Source organism: Lissotriton vulgaris, chromosome 3_1 (assembly GCF_964263255.1).
Source record: "Lissotriton vulgaris chromosome 3_1, aLisVul1.2, whole genome shotgun sequence".
NCBI classification, from domain to species: domain Eukaryota; kingdom Metazoa; phylum Chordata; class Amphibia; order Caudata; family Salamandridae; genus Lissotriton; species Lissotriton vulgaris.
Window position 1 is genome coordinate 1,051,644,802 of NC_141689.1, and position 27,062 is coordinate 1,051,671,863.

A 27,062-nucleotide genomic window follows, 5' to 3' on the forward strand; every position below is an offset into this window, starting at 1 on the left:
CGTTTCGGTCTCTCTACAACACATTTATCGAGACCATCTTCAGGACTGTAGTCATTAAAACACTGCTATAAGCTGTGCTGAAATCTGTAACATAAATATTAACAGTTACAAATCCATTTTAATTAAAAACCATTACTCCATACACCCATGTGACAAAACCTCACTACAAAAAATACGTGACTTATAAAGACTAAACATGAACATACAATACAAAAAATTCAAATACACAAATACATGACTAACTGAAAATGGACAGACACTAAGTGCATATAGACGATATCTTACTGCATTATAACATTTGCAGAGAAACATATCCATTTTAAGCATAGTTCTTGGTCATTAACGAGCTCACATTTTTTTGAACTGGTTATGCACATCTTTAAATACGCCTAGCTTTGACTTAAAGGCAGGCCCATAGTGGAGAAAATGTAGATAACATTGTTGATTCAAGAGACAAAATAGCCAAGTCTTTTGATGGCATATTAAGAAGTCGAATATTAACATTTACAACACAAATGTGTCACCTTTTAACTGCAACAAGCTTATAAAGGCAAAGTTGTACAAGCGAAGGCACTACCGTTACATGTAGTGATTATCAAAAATAATGTGGATGTTTCACAAACATACCCAAGTTAAATGAGGTATCACACTGTTGGTCTTGGGGCAAAATTGCTCGTTGGAAAAATGGACGAGAGTCCTGCATGAGAAACCACGTGTTTTAATGCACATGTCGTGGTGAAGAGATATACAAAACTAACCTAACACAAGGTTTGGAACAGTTACCTATGTAAAAGAACACAGTCGTCCCGTAGGTGAAAGCGCCACAGATACCTCGGTAGATAGGTATTAGATGGTGAAGGGCTCAAACAATGGAGGAAGCTTAAGCAATCCAAATATTTAGAGAAAGGAACGGCTGTCAGTTTGGTGTGCCCAAGAGAATTCTACAATTTAGACAATGACCTTAGTTAAACCCACCTCTCTGATAAGGAACTTAGTAACCAAGGAGCCTTTTTCTAGCATAGAGTATTAAAATCCATAGATATGGGATCTACAAGGGAAATAGTAAAGCCTGCTTAGACAAATATGAACTTTTGAGACAGTGTATAAAATAAACTAAACGCACCGTAGTGCATAGCTACCTTGTGGGCTGGTGTTGTTATCCAAAAGATGGTTGAATGGGCGCTGTGCAGCTACGGTACTATATTAGCTACAAAAACCAATAAATGGCAAGAGGTCAATATACATGGTCTAACCTGAACCGGCGCTATATCAAAAAGCCCTAACTAGCGCATATCGCTTACCTTAGAAATCGGAGACGGGTCACAATTAATCTGACTGCAAACACGGGGAGAAACAACCGAGTGAAAAGCTTGCAGTTACCCTCGCTATTTGAGGGCTGGTTTGGAGCGCGAGATAGGACTACGCGCATGTCATTAGTTGCCTAAGTATACAGGCGCCATCTTAGAATGGGTAATTTTTCACAGAAAAGGCGCGTGCATTTGAGAGAAAGTCAGGTATCGAACCCCAATTAATGTTATTAATTTGGGATAAGGAAATCGGAACATAGAGTTATTATATAAGAACCAATTACAAAATTGAAATTAAAAAAATGATCGAAAAAGGGGTGATCAAAGAAATCTTATGCAGAAAAAACTTGTTTATATAACTGCTAAAGAATTTAATACATCGGCAAATGTGGCAAGTACGTTGGTGAAACATCCACATTTCACAACATTGAAAAGACGCGCTTAAACACAGCAAATCGATTTTTCGCGTTATTCAGGGTTGAAATGAGAACATGACAGACACAGAGATATCATATTTGATGTTAAGAAAAATGTCTATGATAGGACAGCGAGAGCATGCCATTCTGTGGCGGAATTCAAACCCCGTCTGACCGTATCAGTTAGACAGATCAATTTGCCCTCTCGTAATGAGAGGACTCTGTCAACATTATTCTGGCGTGTATTAGGTCGAATGACTTCCAAAACCCACCAAATCATGTCGGTTTCTTTGTGCCCCATTTGCAGATAATGTTCAACTAGTGGGGCATTCTCCTTCTTACATCGAATCCTTGACTGATGTTGCAGGATACGTTTTTTAATAGGCTGTATCGTTTTGCCCAGATAATGGAGTGAGCAGGGGCATTGAATACAATACACCACATTAGTGGTATTGCAATTGGAGAAGTTCTTAGCGCAAAATTTGATGCCATTGATCATACAGGTTTTCATAGTTATCGTAGTGGCACAGGCTGCACAATTGTTGCATTTATGATGGCCAGTCAAGGGGACAAGTTGTCGCATGTTATCTACAGTGTTGTCCCGGATGGTGTTATCATATGCATGGACAAGTCTGTCCTGTAGGTTAGTTCCACGTTTAAATGTGAAAAGTGGTTTCTGTGCAAATTCTGGTAGGGAATGAAGTAGACTCCAATGTTTGGAAACAATTTTCTTGATTGCATTAGAATGCGTACCAAACGTTGAAACACATACTATATTAACTTCCTTTTGTTGTTTATTCACAGTTAATAGTGTTTGGCGATCATTGTACCAAGCCCTTTTCATAGATTTTCTTAGTAGCCTAGATGGATAACCTCTTAGTTGAAGTTTCTCTTTCAGTTTACGTGCCTCACAGAAATAATCATCCTTATATGTACAGTTCCGTCGTAGACGGAGAAACTGTCCAAACGGCAGTCCATCCTTAAGGGCCTGAGGATGGTGACTAGTGTATCGTAGTAGAGTATTTCTGGCTGTTTTTTTGGTGAATAGGCTCGTATATAGCAGATTGTTAGAGTCCACTTTAATCATAATGTCTAAAAAGGGCATTTCAGCTGTATTTTGTTCCAAAGTGAACTTTAGATGCGTGTTCCTGGAATTAAGCCATTCATGAAACTTAAGGAGCTGATCAGCCGATCCTGCCCACACCATGAACACGTCATCTATATAACGTAGCCACTTAAGTATATTGCTTGAATATGGATTGGAGCAATGCCAGATATGTTGATCCTCGAAGTTAGCGACATAAATGTTCGCTATATCAGGGGCGAAAATAGCGCCCATAGCCACGCCTTTTTGTTGCAAGTAGAACGTATTTTGGTACAGAAAGAAATTTTCGCACAAAGGAATTCTGATACATTCCATAATAAAAGAGGACGGAACAGAGTGTGGTCTAGGTCTGGATTCTAAAAGTGTGTACAATAGCTCCAATACTTCCGTCTGGGGGATGTTTGTGTACAAACTTTCAATATCCATCGTTACGAGTATGTTAACAGCAGGATCAAAAGGAAAATTCTCAACTTCATTAATCACAGCTGTTGTGTCTCTTATGTATGATGGGCGTTCTATAGCAAATGGTCGAATGAAAAAATCGGAGTATGTTGCCAGTGGTTTTAAGATGGAATTACACCCCGAAACGATGGGGCGACCTGGTGGATTTATAAGGTCTTTGTGCACCTTGGGGAGCATATATATCACTGGTATTGTCGGTGTTTTGTTAATCAAAAAGGAAGCCTCCTTTTCGTTCAACCAACCTCCTTCAAGACCCAATTTGCTTAGGGCTTGAATTTCAGCTGCCAATCTTTTAGTCGGGTTACTGGCAAGTTGTTGATAATGAGTGGGGATTGAGAGTTGTCTCATCATTTCTAGATCATATTTAGATCTTTCCCACAAGACTATTCCACCCCCTTTGTCCGCTGGTTTTAACAAAGTTTTAACAAAGTTTGGGGTAACTTCTGGAGACGAGAGGGCAAATTGATCTGTCTAACTGATACGGTCAGACGGGGTTTGAATTCCGCCACAGAATGGCATGCTCTCGCTGTCCTATCATAGACATTTTTCTTAACATCAAATATGATATCTCTGTGTCTGTCATGTTCTCATTTCAACCCTGAATAACGCGAAAAATCGATTTGCTGTGTTTAAGCGCGTCTTTTCAATGTTGTGAAATGTGGATGTTTCACCAACGTACTTGCCACATTTGCCGATGTATTAAATTCTTTAGCAGTTATATAAACAAGTTTTTTCTGCATAAGATTTCTTTGATCACCCCTTTTTCGATCATTTTTTTAATTTCAATTTTGTAATTGGTTCTTATATAATAACTCTATGTTCCGATTTCCTTATCCCAAATTAATAACATTAATTGGGGTTCGATACCTGACTTTCTCTCAAATGCACGCGCCTTTTCTGTGAAAAATTACCCATTCTAAGATGGCGCCTGTATACTTAGGCAACTAATGACATGCGCGTAGTCCTATCTCGCGCTCCAAACCAGCCCTCAAATAGCGAGGGTAACTGCAAGCTTTTCACTCGGTTGTTTCTCCCCGTGTTTGCAGTCAGATTAATTGTGACCCGTCTCCGATTTCTAAGGTAAGCGATATGCGCTAGTTAGGGCTTTTTGATATAGCGCCGGTTCAGGTTAGACCATGTATATTGACCTCTTGCCATTTATTGGTTTTTGTAGCTAATATAGTACCGTAGCTGCACAGCGCCCATTCAACCATCTTTTGGATAACAACACCAGCCCACAAGGTAGCTATGCACTACGGTGCGTTTAGTTTATTTTATACACTGTCTCAAAAGTTCATATTTGTCTAAGCAGGCTTTACTATTTCCCTTGTAGATCCCATATCTATGGATTTTAATACTCTATGCTAGAAAAAGGCTCCTTGGTTACTAAGTTCCTTATCAGAGAGGTGGGTTTAACTAAGGTCATTGTCTAAATTGTAGAATTCTCTTGGGCACACCAAACTGACAGCCGTTCCTTTCTCTAAATATTTAGATTGCTTAAGCTTCCTCCATTGTTTGAGCCCTTCACCATCTAATACCTATCTACCGAGGTATCTGTGGCGCTTTCACCTACGGGACGACTGTGTTCTTTTACATAGGTAACTGTTCCAAACCTTGTGTTAGGTTAGTTTTGTATATCTCTTCACCACGACATGTGCATTAAAACACGTGGTTTCTCATGCAGGACTCTCGTCCATTTTTCCAACGCGCAATTTTGCCCCAAGACCAACAGTGTGATACCTCATTTAACTTGGGTATGTTTGTGAAACATCCACATTATTTTTGATAATCACTACATGTAACGGTAGTGCCTTCGCTTGTACAACTTTGCCTTTATAAGCTTGTTGCAGTTAAAAGGTGACACATTTGTGTTGTAAATGTTAATATTCGACTTCTTAATATGCCATCAAAAGACTTGGCTATTTTGTCTCTTGAATCAACAATGTTATCTACATTTTCTCCACTATGGGCCTGCCTTTAAGTCAAAGCTAGGCGTATTTAAAGATGTGCATAACCAGTTCAAAAAAATGTGAGCTCGTTAATGACCAAGAACTATGCTTAAAATGGATATGTTTCTCTGCAAATGTTATAATGCAGTAAGATATCGTCTATATGCACTTAGTGTCTGTCCATTTTCAGTTAGTCATGTATTTGTGTATTTGAATTTTTTGTATTGTATGTTCATGTTTAGTCTTTATAAGTCACGTATTTTTTGTAGTGAGGTTTTGTCACATGGGTGTATGGAGTAATGGTTTTTAATTAAAATGGATTTGTAACTGTTAATATTTATGTTACAGATTTCAGCACAGCTTATAGCAGTGTTTTAATGACTACAGTCCTGAAGATGGTCTCGATAAATGTGTTGTAGAGAGACCGAAACGTCGACCTTCATCTTATCTCCACAGTGTTTGATTCACTTTGTTCCCCGAGATAGATGTTTTTTCTAGGTTTTGCTGTATTATTGATTATTTGCTACTAGGCTTTACATATCAGCATTGCCTTACCTGCTTCTTTAATTTACTGCTGACCTAATGAATTTTTTGATAAAGCTCTTTTTCTGATACACCTTTGTGTTTTGTTGTTTATATGTTTATATGTTTTTATGTGTTTTATAAATTGATTGTGTTTATTCAAATTTCATGATTTACACATTAGGCTATTTTATTTTAGCCTTGCAGCAAATTGAACAACTAATTTCTGTTTTGAATTAAATCCCTTGAAGGCCTCCCTACCCTTTCACTGGCTGCCAGAATAACAATACAGACTTTTGGTGGAAGGTCGAAGGCTGTCAACTATCACGATTCGGGTGCAGAACCCTCCTGTTGGACTTGGCCCTTTCTGCAGGGTCAACCCCAGACTTTTTTTCCTTCCTCCTATTTTTTGCTGTATTCGTTTTTGAAGGCCTTAGGACTCTGCACACTTCACCACTGCTAACCAGTGCTAAAGTGCTTATGCTCTCTCCTTAAAACATGTTATATTGACTCGCACCCAATTGGCATGTTTAATTTACTTTTAAGTTTCTAGTAAAGTGGCACTACCTGTGTCCAGGGCCTGTAAATTAAAAGACTATTAGTGGGTCTCCAGCACTGATTGTGCCACCCACCTAAGTGGCACTTTAAATATGTCTCAGGCCTGCCATTGCAGTGAAGTTTTAAACTGCCATTTCGACATGGCAAAGTAAACATGTTGCCAGCCCTAAACCTTCCTTTTTAATACACAAGTCACAAAGAGGGTAGGCCCTGGACAGCCCAGAGAGCAAGGTGCATTGTATTTAAAAAGTAACACATATCCTGGTAGTGAAAAACTTCAATTCGTATTTTTCACTACTACATGGCCTATCCCTCCGATAGGATAACATTGTATTTAGCTTACTATATTTTTTAATTGTAATTTAGAAAAGGGAACAGGTCACCAGTTCCTGTTTAGTGTCTCTGAAATTCGAATTTTAAATCCCAACTTATGGTAAGTGGGATTTTAAATTACAATTTTCAAAAATACAGCTTTTAGAAAGTTGACATTTTGTTGCCTAAGCCATTTGGTGCCTGCAGCCTGTCTCTGGGTCACATGACTGGGTGAAGTTGGCAGTTGGGATTTGTGTATTCCTCCTATACTGCCACACAAAAGAAGGTGCTTCGGTGTAACTGGATGGGCCATCACTAGCAGGATGGGAGGGAGGAGATGGGTCCAACCCCACTTACACTTGAAAATGCTGTGTCCTGTCTCCACACAAAGGACTGCATACCCCTTGTAGTCAGTCTGGAGCCAGGACCAGGAAGGTAGGGCACCTGTGCACTTCACAGGAATACCTCTAGCGATGTCTCCCCTGTTCAAAGGCACAACTGGGTATAAATACTGGAACTCAAACATCAACTCTTCAGTACAAATTGTATATCTTCTTTATTGCTTGATTACTTAAAATCATTGCAATCACAGCCTCATAATTAACTCTTCAGTACACTTCTGGACCTGTGGATACTCTGCCAGAAAGGAGGACGGCTATACTGCTGAAAGGACTACCATGCTACTGAACTGCTGTGCTGAACTGCAGCCCTCTTGCCTGGATGAGGAGAGAACAGGACCTGCAACTTCACCCTTGAACAGAAGGCTCCTGTGACTTCAAGGGATGGTCTACTGGTCTCTTGATCTGAGCCTCAGGGACATAAAAGGCTCCCCAACATCCTGCACCAGCACCTGGACCCAACTACAGTGCGTTTCAGACCCTCAAATGGTGCCCCTCAGGTCCTGGACCCTTGGTGTGACTCAAGGGAGCAGATTTCAAGCCTTTAGCTCACTGCAACCACAAACTGGCCCGTTCACCCCGAGACCTTGCCACTCACACCTCAATTCAATGCAAAGCTCTGACTGCTAGAAAGGGACTGCCAATGCGAGGCTTCAGCTTGCTGGAGATGCATAGCCTGCTATACTACTGTTTGAGGTGTAGCACAAATACTTTACACATTGCCTCTGAGTTAAGCCTGACCGCTCCCTGTGCCAAGCTATGAGCAGGTTTAACACTGGATAATTTAGGGTTGGCTTGTGCCTCACGCTGACAAGGATTGTTGTTGCTGCGTGACCAGGGCTCACACCCCAGTCAACCAACGAACCAAATTCTCACACCTCCCCTGCTGCTGCAAAAGAAGATCCTCTTGAAGAGGTAGCCTGACTGGAAAACCTATGGTCATGCTCATCAGCTCAGGATACCAGACTCTCGGTGCCCAATCCGGAGCCACAAGAAAAACTTGGGGCCGGTCATTCCTGATCTTCTTGAGCACTCTGGGCAGGAGTAGTATTAGTGGGACGGCTTACAGGAGGCCAGAGCTCCACTCAAGATGAAAAGCATCACCGAGTGATAGTCGCCTTGGAAACTTCACCACACAAAACTGCTGACATTGTGCATTCTCGAGTAGTGGCAAACAGATCTAACTAACGCTCTTCATACGGCTGAAAGAGACCTTGGACCGCCTCCGGACAGAGGCACCATATGTGATTTGCTAGGCATGTTCAGCTGAGTTCATCCGCTCTAGTGTTGAGAGAGCCCGCCAGGTGGTGAACCACCAGGGTCTCGCCTACATAGATGTTGATAATATAATATTAAGACATGTTTATGTTTTAAGACTCAATTATTGCAAGGAACTAATGGATGGATAACAAGATTAGACATTTCCTTATCGATATGGAAGTTGGACAGAACACTCCTCGAAATCGAAGTGTTAGTCTGGAGGTCCGACTTGTCTAGGCAAAAAGCAGCATAGGCGATAGCAAGATGTGCAACTCACTAATAATTCTTGCCGAGGTTAAAGATTCAGCAACACCATTTTCCGAGTTACTTAAATTAGTTCTGGTCACTTTTCAAAAGTACAATGGACCAGAATAAAGTAAACGAAATTAAGATTCCAAACTGCATGAGGTTGTCTAATGGAATGGAGGACCACCACAGTGGAAGGACCTAAAAGTACTTTTCAGTAGGTCTGGAAGCATCAAGCTTAGAAGTCAATGCAAAGCTAAGTCCAGTAGGGATTAAACCAGCATGACAACCTGAAACACGCCAGTGCAGAATCAACTATAGAAGGCACGTTGGAGTAGGCTCGGATTCATTTAGGCTGTTGCAACATTTTGGAGCATGCACTAGTTTGCTGAGTGATGTGCCTTTGAGTTTACCCCATAGCAGCGAAACCAGTACCAATTGGCTCCGGGCTTGATAAGCCCTTTACCAACGCTCAGAACAAGCTGTCCGATGTGAAGCGAGGGCCCTGACTATGCCGATGAAACCAATGACACACTCTACGGAAGCCTCTTGGACTTCCTCTACATCTGTGCAACAAACTCCCCAAATGTTCATGGGAGAGCAAATTTGAACTTAGAGGCCACTAAGCAAGCCTGTGAATCAGAGATGCATTCCAGACTGTCAGGCCAAAGAGATTTGTTTTAAACCATTACCCAAGCAATGCGGAAAGAGGAAGGACCAAAGAAAATCCAAGGCCACTAATTCAGCAGTGTGCAAAAGGCATTTAAGCTTAAAATGTAGAAGAGGCATTAAGTGAGTGGATCTGGCAGACTTGTCAGTAGGATTCCAAGAGGGGTTCTTGCGTTACTTTTTAGGTTCCGCCCAAATGGTGTTGCCTGAGGCAAGTCCAATATGTTTGCTTTCCGAAAACATGTTGTGGGGAAAAAAATGTTCCCTCCAAATGTTATTGTTTCAGTTAAACAAACAAGAAACGGGCAGTGCATCAGATACAGATCAGTTTAACAGACATGTGTGCCTCAACTTGTTGGCCAGTACTACATTAAAATATATATTATTTTCCATCACTATCACAGCTGGCGCAGTATACCCCTTTAAGGGTTAAGCAAACTTACACAAATCTTTTTTTTTAACTTAAATATACGCATTGCCGTTTTTAAAACTTTTGGTTTGTGTAAAGAAGTCTAATATGCAGCATTTGAGCTCAAGTTCTCTTCTTCTGTCAGTGGCTTGGTCAACAAGGCATGAAACACTCTCGCAGTACTCAATCAACTTGGTGTAGCTCCAGACAATGTGGAACAAGTCTGTATCTTCCTCCACACACCTAGGACAGTTTGCTTGGGTGCCTGGCATACACTTTTAATCCGGTTGGGAGTAATGTAGGTTCTGTGGATGCAATTAAAGTGTATTAGCTGGAATCAAAAAATTCTGTAAACAATTGGGGAGTTACAAAGTAGACGTTCCTGTTCATCATCATCATCATCAATAGGTTTATCAATGTCCCTCGCCCATTTGTTCCACAGTTCTTCTAACGTACATCTGGCCTGGTTAAGTAGAGCTCAAACTAGGAGTTCTCCCACTGATTATACTAATCATTCTGAGCCTACTGTGAACCAGTGGTTTGCTTTGACTCATCTTCAACTTCTTCCAAATCCTTGCCGTAACTGATCTGTATAATTAAAAATGTCCCTTAGATATCCTGGTGCACTCATCAGTTGTTGGACGTCTTTAAAGGTCTCTCCCTTGTACAGCTCTTAAAGCATCACAAACGCTTCTCCCATGCTCGCAGTCCTTCCCAGTTCCACAGGTAGAAGTGTTTGCAATTCTGAGAGTCAGAACCAGGGCCAGACTGGGAACCCAAAGCAGCCCTGGCAATTTTCTCAGAACAGCCCCATGTAAAGCACTGCCTGGCCCAGAGAGGCTGGAGACGCTTGCTTGCTGCTTTTGTTACTGGGGGCTGATATTGCAGCTCTACTACAAAACCGGCCCCCACCCTTCCAGCCTCCCGGGGAAACGCCTAATGCCTGCCGAGGCCAGTCCGGCCCTGGTCAGAACTCTGGTGCATATGGCACTTCTGTGTGCATCATTTGAACACTGCGTGCCCAGCGGAGTTTAAAAAACACTCGTAATCATGGTAGCTTGTGTGTTCTGCCGTTAGGCTTAAGAAGTATACTCATTAGATCTGTCAGTGCGGAAGCTTAGGTGTTCCGTTCTCATAGTAGTCATTCACATGTCTAGCCACGTTGCTGCTCGCTGGAATCGGGGGTGGTCAATGCACCCTTGTTAGTAGGGAGACAGAATTTAGCTTGTGACATTCTGCATCTTGGCTTGCCCCAATTAAATCTAGTAAAAAAGTGTCTAATTATATTTCCCTAGGGATTCTGTTTGGCAAAGTCACAAATTAGCATAAGTAGTGTAGCAAGGCCACCATTTTCTACAGGGCTATTTTCACTGAAACTGAGAGAGGCAGAGTTTTCCAGAAGACCACTCCTCCCGTCAATGCCACCATTGCTGGTTTATGATCCCATCTAGTTGATCCACCTCAGAGCAGCAAACCTGTGCCCAATGGTAGAGTTGTGCAACTGGCTCCAATCTCAATCTGTTGCCAACCTCAAGAATGGAGTGACTGGGAAGGGTCCAGATTAATTCCAGTTCGCCCTTTTGCCCTGAGAGCTCATCACTTAATTCCAGGGCCACTCTGAGCCATGTGATGCCTATGCAGGCACAATTAAAAAAAATAGAAGCATTTTGTCTGCATATAATTATACAGATATATGGTACATCTTACCATCCACAGCTATGCTGCTAAAGTTGGCACCCTTTTGCAACAGATTCATGAATGGTTATGTTGCTATTTCAAAGAGGAGTATGACTAAGGGCCGCCTACTAACAGTGTTAGATTTCAAGACCACCTATCTAGTGTTGGCTCGCATCGTGGGGTCGGTGTATAACAATTAAGTTCAAAGTTTGAACCTATTTCCTAACCCAATCTCTTCCATGACTGAATGCAGATGTTTCCAATGTAATGAGTTGTAAGCGTTTTCATTATCACAGCACCATCAATAACGGGTGAGGGTCGGTCGGGTTATTTAGGTTCTGCATCACTCTCCTTATTTTCATGGCTGTGCTGCACCCCAGGATAGAGTCACCTTGGTCTGGGGGTAAACCCATTCTGGTCTGGTTGTATTACTTGCTGCATCATTGGCAGAAAGAAGTCTGGCAGCCAGAACTTTTCTCATTACTTTCTGATCAGTGTTAGGCATCAAGAGTGGTCTACATAATGCCAAGTCTGTTGTGTCCCTTCCCAGTTTTACGGAGCGACAACAATAACGCTTTGCTTTTTAGGGGGCAGGCAGTGCTCTCTTCTTGCAGTGTTCTACACCTCAGCTAGAGTAGACACTAAGAGAGCTATAAATGTTACATAAACCTTGACAGGCCATCAGAGCTTGGAGTTTCCCCTCCAGCCAGGTCTTTTATTGCAGACCTGAATTCAGAATCGGCGATGTTTCACAAAGGGCTTCTGCCACCTCCTAGGATGGTGACATCAATCCTGCCACTCTCCCATAATCCTGCAGTTGCTGGCCACAGATTCCTTCCCACACTTGAGATAATGGCGAACGGTAATCTGCAAAAGCATAGTTTATTTAATCTTGGGAATGGACCAATCGGCTTGTTCTGTCCAGATCTACAGTATGAGGGTCCCTCTCTTTTCAGAGTTTGACAATCAAGCCAAAAGTCTTCCTTATCTGCTATGTTTGTCATGGGTTTTGGTTATGTATGCCCAGTAATCAAAGCATCACTGTCTCAGTGAGATGCGCTTCTTGTCCCTTTCTTCCATCAGCATTTCCTGCAATGCTGGGTTTTCGTGTCTCTTTTCCTTTCCATCTCTCTTATGCTGATCCTTGCTCCTCAATCTCTTATGTCAAGATTGCTCTGAATCCCACAGCTGTTTGAATGCAATGTCCTCATTTAACCATCTATCCAGCATGCACCCACCCAGGCACTTTTGCTCGCTCACTCCCTAGGGACTTCTATCCATCCATCACTCCTCCCAGGAGCCTTAAGCAGGAGGTAAAGGAGTATCAACCCGAGTAGCAGCAGTCATGACAGAAGCATGGAGTGGAATGTTTTTTAAACAGAAAATGTTGAGTGTCTATATTCATGTTTATTTATGTGTGTAAAAGTGTGTGTTTCAAGTATGAACGTTGGTGTGCATATGTCTTTCTGTGAGTTTGTGGATGAGTGGAAATTGTTAAAGTGCTCTTCCCCTGCCCATGCTACTAAACACTGGCAGAATGGTGGTAACTTTTAGCAACCTGTGGGCTTCCACAAGATGATGCCTTTTTTATACTGGTGGTAAACTGCTGTCCCTCGCGTGATGGTGCAAATTCTTAGCAGCTTGTGGTTGTCCATGAAAAGATCACCAGGGCGAATAATGGCCAAATGCTGAACCTTCAAAATGGACCTATCACTGGAAACCTTATGTAACAATGACATGTTGCCCATTTCCTGGAGGAATGTTGGCCCTGCCATAATGGATGTAGTTCTTTGCAACTTGGGGACATCCACAGGAGGATACCTATTGTTCGCCCCCATAAAATGCTGGCCCTTGTATTGTGGTGATAACCAATGATTTGTGGGGATTCAAAGCATGCTACTTAATACTGGTGAAATGCTGGCCATCATGCAATTTTTTATAAAAAAAACAAGGGAACCCACTAGGTAACCAAGGACCTGGGGTATCAGTTGAGCTAAAGACAAAAGGTCCTTGACACAGAAAAATATGAACGTTGCAATAATTATAGGCCACAATAAGCTCTATAACGAAGAAAAAGTTCAGCCGGACTTAAAGTGTTATTCAATGTTTATAAATATGTTTGATCACACGAACCAACAATAAAGCAGTGGGACACAGTCTTGTATCCACGATTCTACACATACAATCAAAACATACAAGTACTGGGGTATTTCAGGCATTTAAGAGGCATGAGCAAATAGAGGATTTAGAATACATTTGCTTCACATATGTAGGAAACATACACTTTTTAGCACATTATAGTACACTTATTGTTTAACCCACATATTGTGTCGACGGCGTTTCGATCCAATTATTAATAATGGATCATCATCAGGACATGGCATAAACCTTAGTAGGAAGGCTCCGATTTCGGGAATAAGGCTGGTCTAGACAGAATAGTGGTCATTAATGACCTATTGCGCGCATGGATTGCACAGCAGTGCCCACCCACTGAATCATGGTGGTCCTGACAGAATTGTTCTAATTCTGAACACATTGCTGGCATCCATTCCACAAAGATCCAGTCTGTGGCATACTATTCAACTGGTCCCTGTAGTATTCTTGGAAGTGAAGTCATACTATGCGCACATATAGCACGATAACCCTAGCATAATGCTGGCTCATGCTTAAGTATGGTATCAGCGCTTAATTTGTGAAAGATACAGCACTGGTGTCTAAGATTCTGCTTAGAAGCCCATGGCCAGTGCAATTAAATGTCGGTGCATGGAATCCCGCGGCTGGTAGATTTAAAACCACCTCATACTTTTAATCCACCACCAGAAACTCCCTCCTCCTTTAGCTGACTCCTGCAGGATCCTGCTTTCTCCTTTTGTGAGCGTTTCCTTGTCTTTCTCTTCCTCCATCTTTCACATCCGTGTAATTCATCTCTATTGCGGTTGGTAAAAACATGATAAGAAAAACATAGGTGCCAGTGCCCCCCAGCGGCTAAAATTAAGCACTGAATTCCCATGTATGTATTGATACGATTGTGCAAGACATACATGTACATAAATTATAACACATTTAAGTTCAAGCAGGTTCACAGAAGAAGTAACCAGAGTAAGAACACGTGTAATGTGCATGGCACCAGTGTTTAATTTGAGACGGGGGTTTCAGGTACTTGGTACCAGCACTTAATTGTCAACACTGGCGCTTGTAACAGTTGGCCACAAGGTGGCACTGTCTGGCTAATTTAAAGAGGACAACAACAGTTAATTATTAATTAAATATACATTAAAAATGACTAGTACCTGATGCCCAACCGTACTTATAGTTTTGGTGGCCTGAAATAGTCCGAACTGTTACACTTGTAGGAGCGTGATGGTCAGTAGTTGTGCTGTGACTGTCGCTGGTAGTATATCAGGTGCAATGTGTGGTGCAAGCTTCCATGGCCTCCAGACCAGAGCCCTGACACTTAATTTTTTACACATTATGCACTGCATGCTAAAATGCAAGATTGACCTTCAGGGGTAGCGCTTCCATTTGAGCGAAGGAGCATCACCATACTTTTAAAAAAAAATCCCCCAAATCCATTAGATGAAAAATAAAATGGTAATTAATTAAAATTTTTCAGTTCATCCTCTCAATCTGAACCAAGCATCAGGATGGGGGCGGAGCCGCTGCTCAATGGGGAGAGGTATGCATGTCTCTTTGGCCGGTCATCTTGAGACGACCAGCCAGACATGCACACTTTGAAATGTCTAACTCAGCTGTCTTAAGACAGCTGGGTTAGAGCAAGTGCTGGCCTCCGCAGCGCTTTGGATTGCCAAAAGAGGCCGCTCCCACCATTGCTGGCGCTGCTCTCACTGCATGAGAGCAGTGTCAAGATTTTTCTAGGGAGTTTCCTGGTAACCAAGCTGGAGTCGAGAGAGGTCGGGAGCAGGAAGTCCTTTCCTAAGGCCCGCCCCAGTTTACCTTCCCCTTGATGCCAGCCACTTCATAACACAGGCCAGACACGTATTTGCCAATACTTAGGTTTTGGGGAGAGCAGTTAGCAACACAAAACTCTATGGCATTTGTAAATGTTTGATAGATCATTTTTGCTGAGAAAGAAATGCTCTGTTTTGTGCCCTGTCGGCAGCTGAACCTATGACTTCTGGACTCAGTATTTATGGTGCACATCTGCAGGTGACACGAGGTGCCACATGAAAAAGACTGATAGGGCAAACCGTGGCAGTGGATAGGATTACAGAATCGCAGATGTAAAGATCCAAGGAAGAGGCACACGCAACAGCAATAATCCGGAGAAATATGAAAATAAAGCACTGAAAGCTGCAGCGTGGTGAAAAGAAGCAATTAAACGGTCGTACAATTTGGCACAAGGTAAAAATGGACCAATGGCATCAGAAGCAAAAATGACAAGAGAGTAGCGTTTAGGAGTGTATGTGTGTAACATTTTTAAAATAAACACATAAAAAAGTGGGGGGTTGTAAATGATTACGTTAATAAAAAGGGGAACTTACAAAAAACTGTGCTTATATATAATACACAATGGCCATCACACAGAGATTGCCACTTTGATGTCATCCAAATATTTTAGAAATCGCCATCCCTAAGTACTAAAACGCCAGCCACGTTTGCGTGCAAATATATTTTTCTTTATGTACCATATTGGGCTTTTGTAAATTTCGGCACGAGGAAATCGTTCCCCTAATCTACTGTAATTTTTGCCATTGCCCTCAGTTATTAATGATTAAGTATTGCAGTAGTTCTTGGAAGAAAAAAAATACAGCTAACAGTAGGACTGAAAAAAAAGCTTTCGAGATGTTGTCAATGATGTCAAAACAAAAGCAGGCTATGACTAGAAAAGCAGGGCTCTCACCTGCCAATAAACTGCCCTTGATCACTTACAAGAAGGGAGCGTCCCGGCAGACTGCCTGCGCAGGAGAAAAAAACACTTGAAAGAGGGAAGAAAGTATCACACAGGTCACAGCAGCAGTCCCGGCAGAGCCCTGAGGGACGGCAGCTAGTCTCAGCCTTGTCATCCTCTGCGCTTCTCTCCACTCTTCCCAGAAAATGTCGATAGGAAAATGTTTGAGGGGCCTCTGGTGGAATTTTTTTTCTCATTCTTTCTGCATCGACAGGATGCCAAATCAATATTTAGTTCCCACTAACAAGCTGCTCGAGGTCTCAGTAGAAAATATTGTAGAGAATGCGGGAAGACACAGTAATAAACAGCTGTCTGACAGGGAGGAAAACATGAACTGACTGGAAACAGGTCCGCGGTAAAAGGTCACGGAGACCCGTGAACTCCTCGGGTGTCCGCATCAACCGCCGACTTTAAAGAAACCCAAGATGGCGGGGTTTCCAGAGAGGAACAGCCTGATCCGTCTTCCTCGCGCGCAGACCGGCCAGATAATTAAATTAGAGCACGAGCCAGGGTGCGCGCCGATGCCGCTGACCAGATACCAACTTTTCATCTGTTGAAATGAGCGATTACACGCTTTGCGTTTCCTTTCTTCTAACAAGCGCTGCGCGAGGTGCTAGTGTTAAAAGAGAGTAGGCTGGGATGGCGGGAGTACATAAGTGGTCTTAAAAGAGATGCAGCTTAATATACAAATAGTTAAATAGCGCTATTCCACGTGAGCACAATAATGATGGTGCATATTAACTGTGTGGTATAATTGTGTGGTACCTGTCCTTCCAAAAGTGTCATTACGTGTTGCATCCACAGCTGGTCCTGTTCCAGCGCTTCCTTACTTTTTATTGCTTCCTATGGGTGAAAAAGATCAAACGTTAGTTACAATATGTGTGAGCTTGGGCAGATCATTTTTAGGTCAGGCTCAAAAGCGCAGCTGTTTTTGCAACCCATTAAAATATATATGGAGTATAGTACCCTATGCTGTACATTATAAGGATGTTTCAAGTCACCAACGAGCTTCATTGGAGGATTGGGGCCGAAAGCAAGGCAGCACAAGTCTTTAGTTCCACCGGGCATTTTTCCAAATGAGCTGGAGCCATTGAAGGACAGTTTTGACAGTCCAGTCACTCCTGGTGCCGCAATCACTTCACCCACTCTCCGAGGAGAACTGCTGAAGGCACGGGGAGGCTTCGAGAAATAGAGAGATTTGAAGGGAAGATGAAGAGTAAGCAACCAAAAAGGGAGAAGAGGAGAGAGAAATAGAGAGAAAATGGATGGAAAGAGAGAGATTGTGCAAGGAGACGAAGGAAGAGTCTCGGTTTGAGCATTTCTGCTAGGGCTGCTTTTGGTTTTCTAGGCTGGCTCTGACTGAAAGCTGAGTTCCTTTATAAGGTAATGGAACTCTACTGTGACTTTCAAAATCCTTATAATGCATGGAAGGGGGTCCTTTATTTCTTATAATACATGTTCACACCTTCATCTTTCCCATAATCCCCTTAAATCGTTGCAGCTTCATATAAAAGAGATATGTTTGCATGTTCAAAAACATGAAGACTAAAAGTAGAATCTCTAGTGCAAGTTATGCACCAAAAAGCAGTAAGATACGTGTTGCAAAAAGAATCAGTTTAATACAAATTAGATTTTTTTTTAAATGGATATGTTTAAGAAAGTGTTGAAACAACCACAGCGATTCTTTCCTTTCTCCAATTACCTAAGGCATGCAAAAAAGAAAAACGCTGCTGTAAATATCTCCTTTCTTCTTGTTTTATCATTGTACATTTAGAAAAACAGAACAGAAGGAAGAACACGTTTTGTTTTATTTGTTTTGCTCCTAATCCTGCTGCTGGCTGTAGAAGCGGGTATTATGATGCAAAAACGCAACGGTAAACAGTTATTACAGGTGAGTGCCTACGTAATTTCCTTATTACAGGCGACTAGGTGCATCACAACATCACAAGTTGCCAGTAATAAGGGTTTTTAGACAGGGAATTCAGAATCCTACGTAATAGATATTCCCTGAAAAACCCAAAAGCTAAAGGGACACTATAGTTAGGTGAAAATATCACTTAAAACATACAGTTCTAAACAAACAAAACCACTGAAACTCACCAGTTATAGTTATTTCATGTAACTATAGCTTGTGCCCTTGGCATGCATAGTGTTGTCATAAATTATGTCAGTTCAGATGTTGCCGTGATTTTATCAATGATGTCATAGAACATGTAATGAGTGATAATGTGTGATCATAAGCAGTGCAGGGCGAGGGCTTGAGTTATAGTTACTTAAGGCAGCATGGTGAAGGGTTGAGGGCAGGGCCTGTCAACCAACCCCCCCCTTGCAGGACAGGCCCAGTGCCCAACCCTGGTACAGCAGAAGGTTGGGCGCAGGGTCTGGTGCCCTAGCCCCGGTGGGCATGCACAGCTATGTGACATCATAATACAAAATGTATCATTTTAAGTAACTTTGATTTTGTCAAAGAGAAAAACACCTAAACATAAAGAATACGCCTATTGACTTTATGAAGGGGTCACCATATGAACAAATAAAAAAAGACATATTGTCTTTGTCAAAATAGCACCAATAATTATAAGCAAATGTATATTTAATTAATTCACACAGTGCGATGTTTAGAAAAAGAGATTGTCAAAAAAATATAATACTTTTTATTAAAAAAAAGCATCAACATAACTTGGAGTCTTTCTTTTAACATTTACAAGCCCACATAATACAGCCATAAGGCAACTTCAAGAAGTCCATGCACTCCAGCTGAATAGCATAGAGCTCCAGCTAGGAGTGCTTTATAAAATATGATAAGCTCTCCTGGGGTCAAGGATTTAATGACCCAGAAGGCTTACTGTTTTTTTTCTTTTTAATATTGCTGGGGGGATGGTACACTTGATACAGCCCCACAACATAAAAAAATGCTTGGTGGTGCCCCTTGTAAGGCCACTACCAGGATCTACTAAATGTAAATAGGAAGCCCTCCTAGGGATTTAAGGGACCAACCTTGCTTGGAGCAATGAATTATAAATAAGTGGCTCCTACTGCTCATTTATCATTTATTCATTTTAAACATGTATTTTTTAAGTGTCACATTGCCCAGCCGAGATATCCACAGGTTTAATTTTTTGTTGGGGGCTGCCCCAGGGCCACTCCGGCTCCCTGCAAGTGGACTCCTAGGCCATGCATTAGTAACCAACCCTTTTTTACAAATATTTTATAAACATGGGTTTCCCAGAGCACCCCATAGCATTTATAATATTAAGAGGTGCAGGGGGATCCCCAGGGGCCCTGCGGCCTCACCGGCACCCTGCCAGCACAGGATACAGCAGCACTCGGTGTTGTTTTTTTTAACTGGGGTGTCGGCTCCTGGCATTGCTCCCACTAAACAGGAGCAGCTTTTCTTTTTGTTCCGCTGGGGGAGGAGGGACCAATCCGGAGTCTTTCTGCCTGCAAGAGAGTGGGCACGGAGGAACCTTTGTGCTCCCAACTGGCGGAAGCAGCTTTCTGCTTCTGCCGGGTGCGAGCACTTTAGACTCTCCTACCTGCAATCTAACAGGCAGGAAAACCACTGTGTTCTGCGGGTCCTTAGAACACTGTTGTGGAGGCGGCCCTAGGGCCATATAATGGCTTGGGGAGGGGGGCACACACCCCCTCCCCATAATTTGCAACTCGGCCCTTGGGGATGGGGTACCCCAGGCATCAAGGAGGCTTGGATGCGGCTCTACCTCATGAAGCATACCCCTGCTATAAAATAGATTGTTCCGGTCCCTGACTGATTTTGGGACCCCATCCTCTTTCTCGCCCCCCCCCCCCCCCCCCCCCCCCGCTTGACGGACCATCCCAAAACTTTCCAGGAAGGAGCAAAGGTGGATGAGATTTTTTGGGAAAGTTTATTGAGTATTTGTCAAAAGGCGCCCAGAAATGCGTTTCCTCTGGAAAAGTGGTCCTACCTATAGCAAGCCAGTGGTGACCGCGTATATATGACAACGATGCTACTGCAACCTACAAGGAACCAGCTAATTTGTTTGGCCTTGACATCTATGGGAGTACAACTGTAAGAAAAAGAAGGCACCCCCTGTGATACTTTAAGGTACAAGAGGAGTGGGAAAACAACAGGTACTAACATAGAAAATCTCTTAACTGACCTATATTGCTTTTATCATGGCCTATATAGGTTCACTGTGTCAGAAACCCACCATTATTGTATAACATCTCAAAGTTTTAAGACAAATAATATATATATATATTTTAAATTGTATTACATCTTTTCTTTGTGCAAAGAGATGAATATTTCCAATTCACATTTCATTATTATTTCATTTAATACACACATGAAATGGAGAAAAATCACAAAGACAATCCTAAGTGCAAAACCAAACACATCTTCAATAATCAAAAATGATGGCTTATTGCAATTAGGTTTGCTAAAATTCACAAGAATACCTATACCAGCAGCAACCTATGATTCATTCATTCACCAACGCAATCACACTCATTCTTACTGCAATTAGACTATAAATACACATACATGGAGATTCAGCCCTCTAGGGAGGTCCCAAGGTGTATTATGGGGAGATTTCTATTCGTGGAAGTCATCAAACAATCTAAGGTGTAGAAATGGTCTCTCCAGGACCACTTCCCAAGGCCATTTGATGTGTGTATTAAATGATATAATTATGAAATGTGAATTGGAAATATTAATCTATTTGCCCAAAGAAAAGATGTAATAAATGTAATAAAATTTTAAACAAACATATATTGTTTGTCTTAAAACTTTGAGATGTTATACAATAATAGTGGGTTTCTGACACAGTGAACCTACATAGGTCATGATAAAAGCAATATAGGTCAGTTAAGAGGTTTTCAGTGTTAGTATCTATGGGAGTACAGCAACACATTTTAAAAGGAAATCCACCTTTGTTCCTAATCTTCCCAGGGACTCCATTGACGCATTTTCAGATAGGGTAAAATAAGGAAACTGAAATCAATTTCATTATTGTCCATTGAAAAGGTCTGCAATGGCATGAAACGAAAAGACAAAGAATATTCAAAAGTAATGGAAAACGTGTCCGCACGGAAGGACATTGTGGTCCGAAAGTCAGACAAGGGCGGGAACATTATTCTATGGCCCTTCCAGAAATACAATGACGAACCCAAAAGTCAATTGAGGGTCACCAGTTATTACCAAAGAGTCCCACAGAACAATCTGTTGGAAGTCAAGAACAAATACTATAAAAAGCTGTCCGGGTGGAGAGGGATGGGCTTAATCACTGATGGGGAGTATGGGTATTTGAAGGTGGATGATCCTGTAACGCCCATACTGTATGTGATCCCCAGAAGTTCACAAAGATATGCAAAAGCTCCCACGAAGGCCGATAATATCGGCAATTGGTAGTCTGTTTGAGACAACTTTCAGATATATAGACTACTTCCTGCAGGATATTGTCAAGTCGTTCCGCCCTACATTCAGGACACTAGAGACTTTTTGAGGAGAATACATGATATAACCAGGGATGAATCATGCTTATTAATCACGCTTAACTTAGCATCATTGTATACTAGCATTGCACATGAGGATGGCCTTAGAGCCCCCTAGACATTTCCTGGACAGGAGACCCATCAGGTATTACCAGCATTTAGAAATGTTGCTGGAAATGGCCAGATTATACCTAGAAAACAACTATTCCTGTTCAGTAGGGATACTTACAGACAGGTAAGGGGCACAGCCATGGGCATCTGCTTTGCCCGCAGCTATGCAAATCTTCACATGGGCTGGTGAGAGAAGTAGGTGCTCAGGGTCGACTTTGCAGCAGAGTATAGGGATAATGTTGTAATCTGGTCCCGCTACATTGATGATTTGTTCATACTGTGGAGGGGCTCACAAGAGAAGGCCAATGTCTTTAACTCTGCTTTGAATGAGAATTCCCTGAATCTAAGATTCACTAGTACTATCATTAAGACTATGGTATGCTTTTTGGATTTGGAAGTATTCATAAAAAATAAGAGAATACACACACGTACCTACAGGAAGCCAACCTCAGGGAATTCATTGCTGCATTCAGATAGCTTTCACCTACAGAAACTCAAATTCAGTACACCTCAAAGGTTCAAACTGAGATGCTATGGCGAACTAGTGCTAACTTAGGCTCTTAATAAAGTGGAAGAAACCACTAGGGAGTCGATTCTATTCCCAGAAAATTAGGAGGTCAGCCAGGCTGCCAAAAAGAAAGATGAAATCAGAATGATTACGGGGTACAATGCCTACCATGTCAATGTGAGCGATTGCATGAATAGGCATTGGCACCTAGTGAGGAAAGATCCCACGGTAGGTAGCAGCTTCTCCCGTAGGCCGCTTTTGACTTTTCAAAGGGCCAAGTCCATGAGGCAATATGTAGTAGTAAACAGCCAAGAAGTGACAGAAACAGAAAGATGGTTAAAGGCGAGTCCAGGTTTTAATAAATGCCTGAAATGCAAGGCTTGTCAACATGGCATTAACAGAAAATAGATCAATTCGCCACTGTTGAAAAAACCCTGGAAAATACCACGCTTTTTTAATTGCAAGAGTGACCATGTGGTCTACGTCCTTCAGTGTACATGCCCCAAATTATATGTGGGCAGTACAATACACATGGGGCACTTAAGAATCCTTCAGCACCTCAGGGCTGTAAAAAACAAGGATAGAACTTATCCTGTGGTGAGGCACATCAATGAAGTACAAGGGGGTGATCCCAAAGAACTTGGCTACTTTGTGCTGGAACCCGGGCCCGGGAAGGCAAAGCCAGACCCGATGGGGGCCCGGAACAAATGCCGCCCGGGGCGGGAAACATGCCCGCCCCCGTAGGAAGCCTGTAAAAAGGGGCGACCAGGATTGGTCGCCCCTGGAGCAAGCCAGGTACCCCCCAATAAGGGGGTGAGGTTGCTAGCAGCCAGGGGGGGGGGGGGGTTAAACGAGGGGCAAGGGGACCTAGGAAAACACTCATTCCCCCGGCGGCGCAAGGATCTGAAGCCCACCCACATCAAAGAGGAAGCGGGCGTCGCAGCCGCAGGCAAGGAGGCGAGGTGTTAGAATCTTAACAAAATTAGAAAAAAGAGATAAAAATACTAGAGGTAGATGGAAGGCTCACACAGTGTTCTTGGGATGCTTCACGGCAGGGACACTGAGGGAGCTAATGTAAATGGGGTAGCAAAAAGGTCCAAGGATTTCAAGGCTTGAACAACGCTTGAATAAGTTGTGTTGGTGAGTGAGTGGAGACACACTCGAAGCTCTGGACCTCTTGGGCTTCAAGTAAAGAAACAGTTTTGAGAAGTGGTAAGTGTGTATTCCACAGAAATTCACATCAGTTTTTCAGGATTAGTATCCATTCTTTCCAGATCGTAGTATGAAGGACAGAAACATTTTTAATTGCAGTGAAGTGTCTTTATTGTTGTTCATAGGACAAGGACAGCCGACACGTGTTTCGCCCCCTCTTGGCGATTTGCGCCGGGGCTTTCTCAAGGCTAGTTTAGCTTTATGACGTAAATGGTTGTAGTTTCCAAATAATTACAATGTCCAAAGTGCGAAAATATAGTTCTTCAGAAATAAAACATTTTTCCGGAGCGTCGTTTTCCTCCTCTGGCGGGCATCGGTCCAGCCATCCTCACCTGCCCTGCGGCCATTGAAGCGATGGGCAGATTCACTGATCCAGATACATCTGTAGTCAATTCAGTAGGATTTACAGCTGCAGGAGCTGCCATGTCCTTGAATATGGAAGATCAACTTGAGAACCACAGAGAAATGTTGCTCTGATGAAGGCCTCTGTTGGTTGCTCTTTTCTTCGCCACTGTCTTGCCTTTCGCTAGGTGCGAGTGTGGATTGAAGCGCTAAGAAGTGTCTGCCTGTGACAGTCCTGAATGCTGTGTGACACAATAAATCAGTGGTCGGTGTACCGTCTGCACTTGCACTTTACTGTGTGGGACATCCATGATATCAAAGGGAAGTCAGGGTATTGTGTTTGTGCACACACAAAGAGTGAGATGTTTTTTGCCTGTTGCAACAACTTCTTTGTTCAATTTGCAATACTAGTAGGAGACCGTGGCCTCGAAGATTTGCGCACTTGTGAAAAGAATGCAAAATAGAGGGAGCAATGGTCAATGTTAATGATTGTTTTAAATGATACCTGAACCACACACTTCGACTAGCAGTGGGCATAGCAGTGCGATATTCTAACTAATTGGAAGTAGATTCATTTTCAGGCATGAGAAAAAATAAAATACAACAGAAATAGCAAACATTTAAAAAATTTAACAATAAGAAATGATACTGCTTGAGAAAAAGTTTAACGTAAAGTATATGAGATTGTGTATGCATTATATTCTCCTAGGAAGATGTCTGGGTCTATTACATCATGTGGCTCAAAACTCCAAACAAAAGGGAAGAGAGTTGTGGAGCTTTCTTTGTGTGAGCAAGGCAGGGGATCTTGTCGAAACAATATATATATATATATATATATATATATATATATATATATATATATATATATATATATATATATATATATATATATGAAGCAGTTGAGGCCCATTTTCGGTGTCGGCGCTCTATTTTTGGCGTGGTGCGTATTTTTCTACGACTGGTTCAAAAAAATTCATTAATGGAGCCCTTGTCGAACTACATTGACCAGTGTTTGGCCCCTTTAGTAAAAAAGTTACCATTTTACTTAAAGGACAAAACAGATCTACTAAAAAAACTTGAAACCGTCTCATGGTTGCCAAATTATAAACTGATCACAATGGACGTAGTGTCATTGTACACTAACATAGAACATCAGGTAGGGACTCAAGCCTGCAAATTCTATCTTGCCAAACGGAACATCAGATACAGAGATCATAATGAGATGTTAAATGAAATGATCTCCTTATGCTTGAACCAAAACATCTTTCTGTTCGACAAAAAAGTCTACAAACAAATAAAAGGCTGTGCCATGGGCATCTCTATTTCGCTTAACTATGCCAACCTGACCATGGGATGGTTTGAGCAACATCTGGCGTGGCATACTACTAATTATCGATGGCATGAGAAAGTCATTTTATGGCTGCGATTCATCGATGACTTGCTAATAATTTGGGATGGCACTACGGAAGAATTCTCAATGTACTTTGAAAAACTCAACAGCACCACCACGAACTTAAAATTTACATGGGAAATAAGTACAGAGAGGGTAACATTTTTGGACACTGAAATCTACATCGCAACTGGAACCCTGCAAACCACCTTACACCGGAAACAAACGTCTACAAATGCCATTCTTCATGGAGATAGCTTCTATAATAAAAAACTCAAAAGGAGCATTCCATACGGAGAATTTCTACGTTTCAGGCGTAACTGTTTGGACAATGATGAATTCCAACGACACAGCAGAAACGCAATTAAGAGATTCCGAGCAAGGGGTTACCCAACTAAAGTGGTGGAACAAAGTTTGAGCAGAGTACTAATACAGGATCGTAAGGAAATCCTACACAAAGTAAAAGAACCACAAGGAGATATAGATGTAATCAGATTAATAACGACCCACAGTGCCAAAAACAACAAACTATCCAAAATTATACAGAAGCACTGGCCAATCTTGAAAACAGATCCCAACATTGGCGCAAATCATAGGTGATCACCCGAATATCAAATACAGAAGGGTAAGAAACCTGGGAGACCAATTAGTAAACAGCCATTACAAGGAGACACCAAAGAATGATTGGCTACAACGAAAAGGTTTCTTCCCGTGCAGACATTGCAAAGTGTGCAAAATTGCCAAAACAACAAAATAAAATAGAAATCAGAAGAGGAACAAAGTGGAAAATACACTAGCATCTAACCTGCAAAAGTTCATACGTAGTGTATTTAATAGAGTGTCCGTGCCACAAAAAAATACATAGGTAGCACAACCTTTGAGGCAAAAAAGAGAATTCTGGAGCACACGAGGGCAACGACCAATAAAGATCGCTCCAATGCTTTGGCGAAACACATGGAACAATTCCTTTTTTTTTTTTTAAGTATTTTTATTGGTTTTTTTTCCCCCATTTTCATATGGGTACATAGCACATCAATGAAAAAAGAATATACATACAGGATATTAGAAGTTAACATCCAAATCGATAAAAGAATACAAACAAAAAAAACCCAGCTAATAATAACGCAAAATACTATAAGATCCAGATTTAGATGGTCCACACGTATGTACAATTTGAAAACTTAAACATTCATACTATAATCCCTTATATTTTCATTTAAACATAAAGACATAATTAAATCATATACCTTAGACAGATAAATCAATCAAGGATTCACAGCTTTAATAATACCTACCCTGGATCTATATCTCTCCATCTTTGAATAGGATCCCATATTTCCTTACCAATTTTCTTACTAGTTGCCCCTTTCCTAGCATAAATAGCTTTTTCAAGATTGTATATATTCAATAGCCTCATTAACCATTGGTGGAATGTAGGAGGTACGCGATCCAGCCAAGCTGAGGTAATACACAATCTCAAAACGGCCATAGCTACAAATATAAAGTATTCATAAGCTGCACTGGAAGCATTTTGATTAATTCCAAGCATCACCACTGCTGGAGTAAGTATGATTTCTATCCTCAATGTATTATTAAGAAATGTTTCTATTTCATCACAGGTGGTTTTCAAATGAGTGCAGCACGCAAGCATATGGATGAGGTCAGCTTCGTCACTATCACACCTTGGACATGTAATCCCATTTGTACCACCCCACTGTGCTATCCTGGCTGGCGTATGATATAAGAAATAGAGAGTCTTATAATGTTGGGCTTGCAGTGGTGCAGAACATAGGAGTCTCTGACCTAATTCCAGTGATCTATAAAAGCA

At 41.8% G+C, this 27,062-nt stretch overlaps 1 protein-coding gene across 1 annotated transcript in view; it reads right to left on the reverse strand.

The window, feature by feature from the left end:
• The window catches only part of CNTLN (centlein), a 1,560,264-nt gene that overhangs the window by 137,561 nt on the left and 1,395,641 nt on the right, over positions 1-27,062 (reverse strand). The window contains exon 26 of the mRNA XM_086961469.1: positions 16,965-17,042. Coding sequence (XP_086817595.1) covers positions 16,965-17,042 — 78 coding nt within the window. The remainder of the gene's footprint in view (positions 1-16,964; positions 17,043-27,062) is intronic.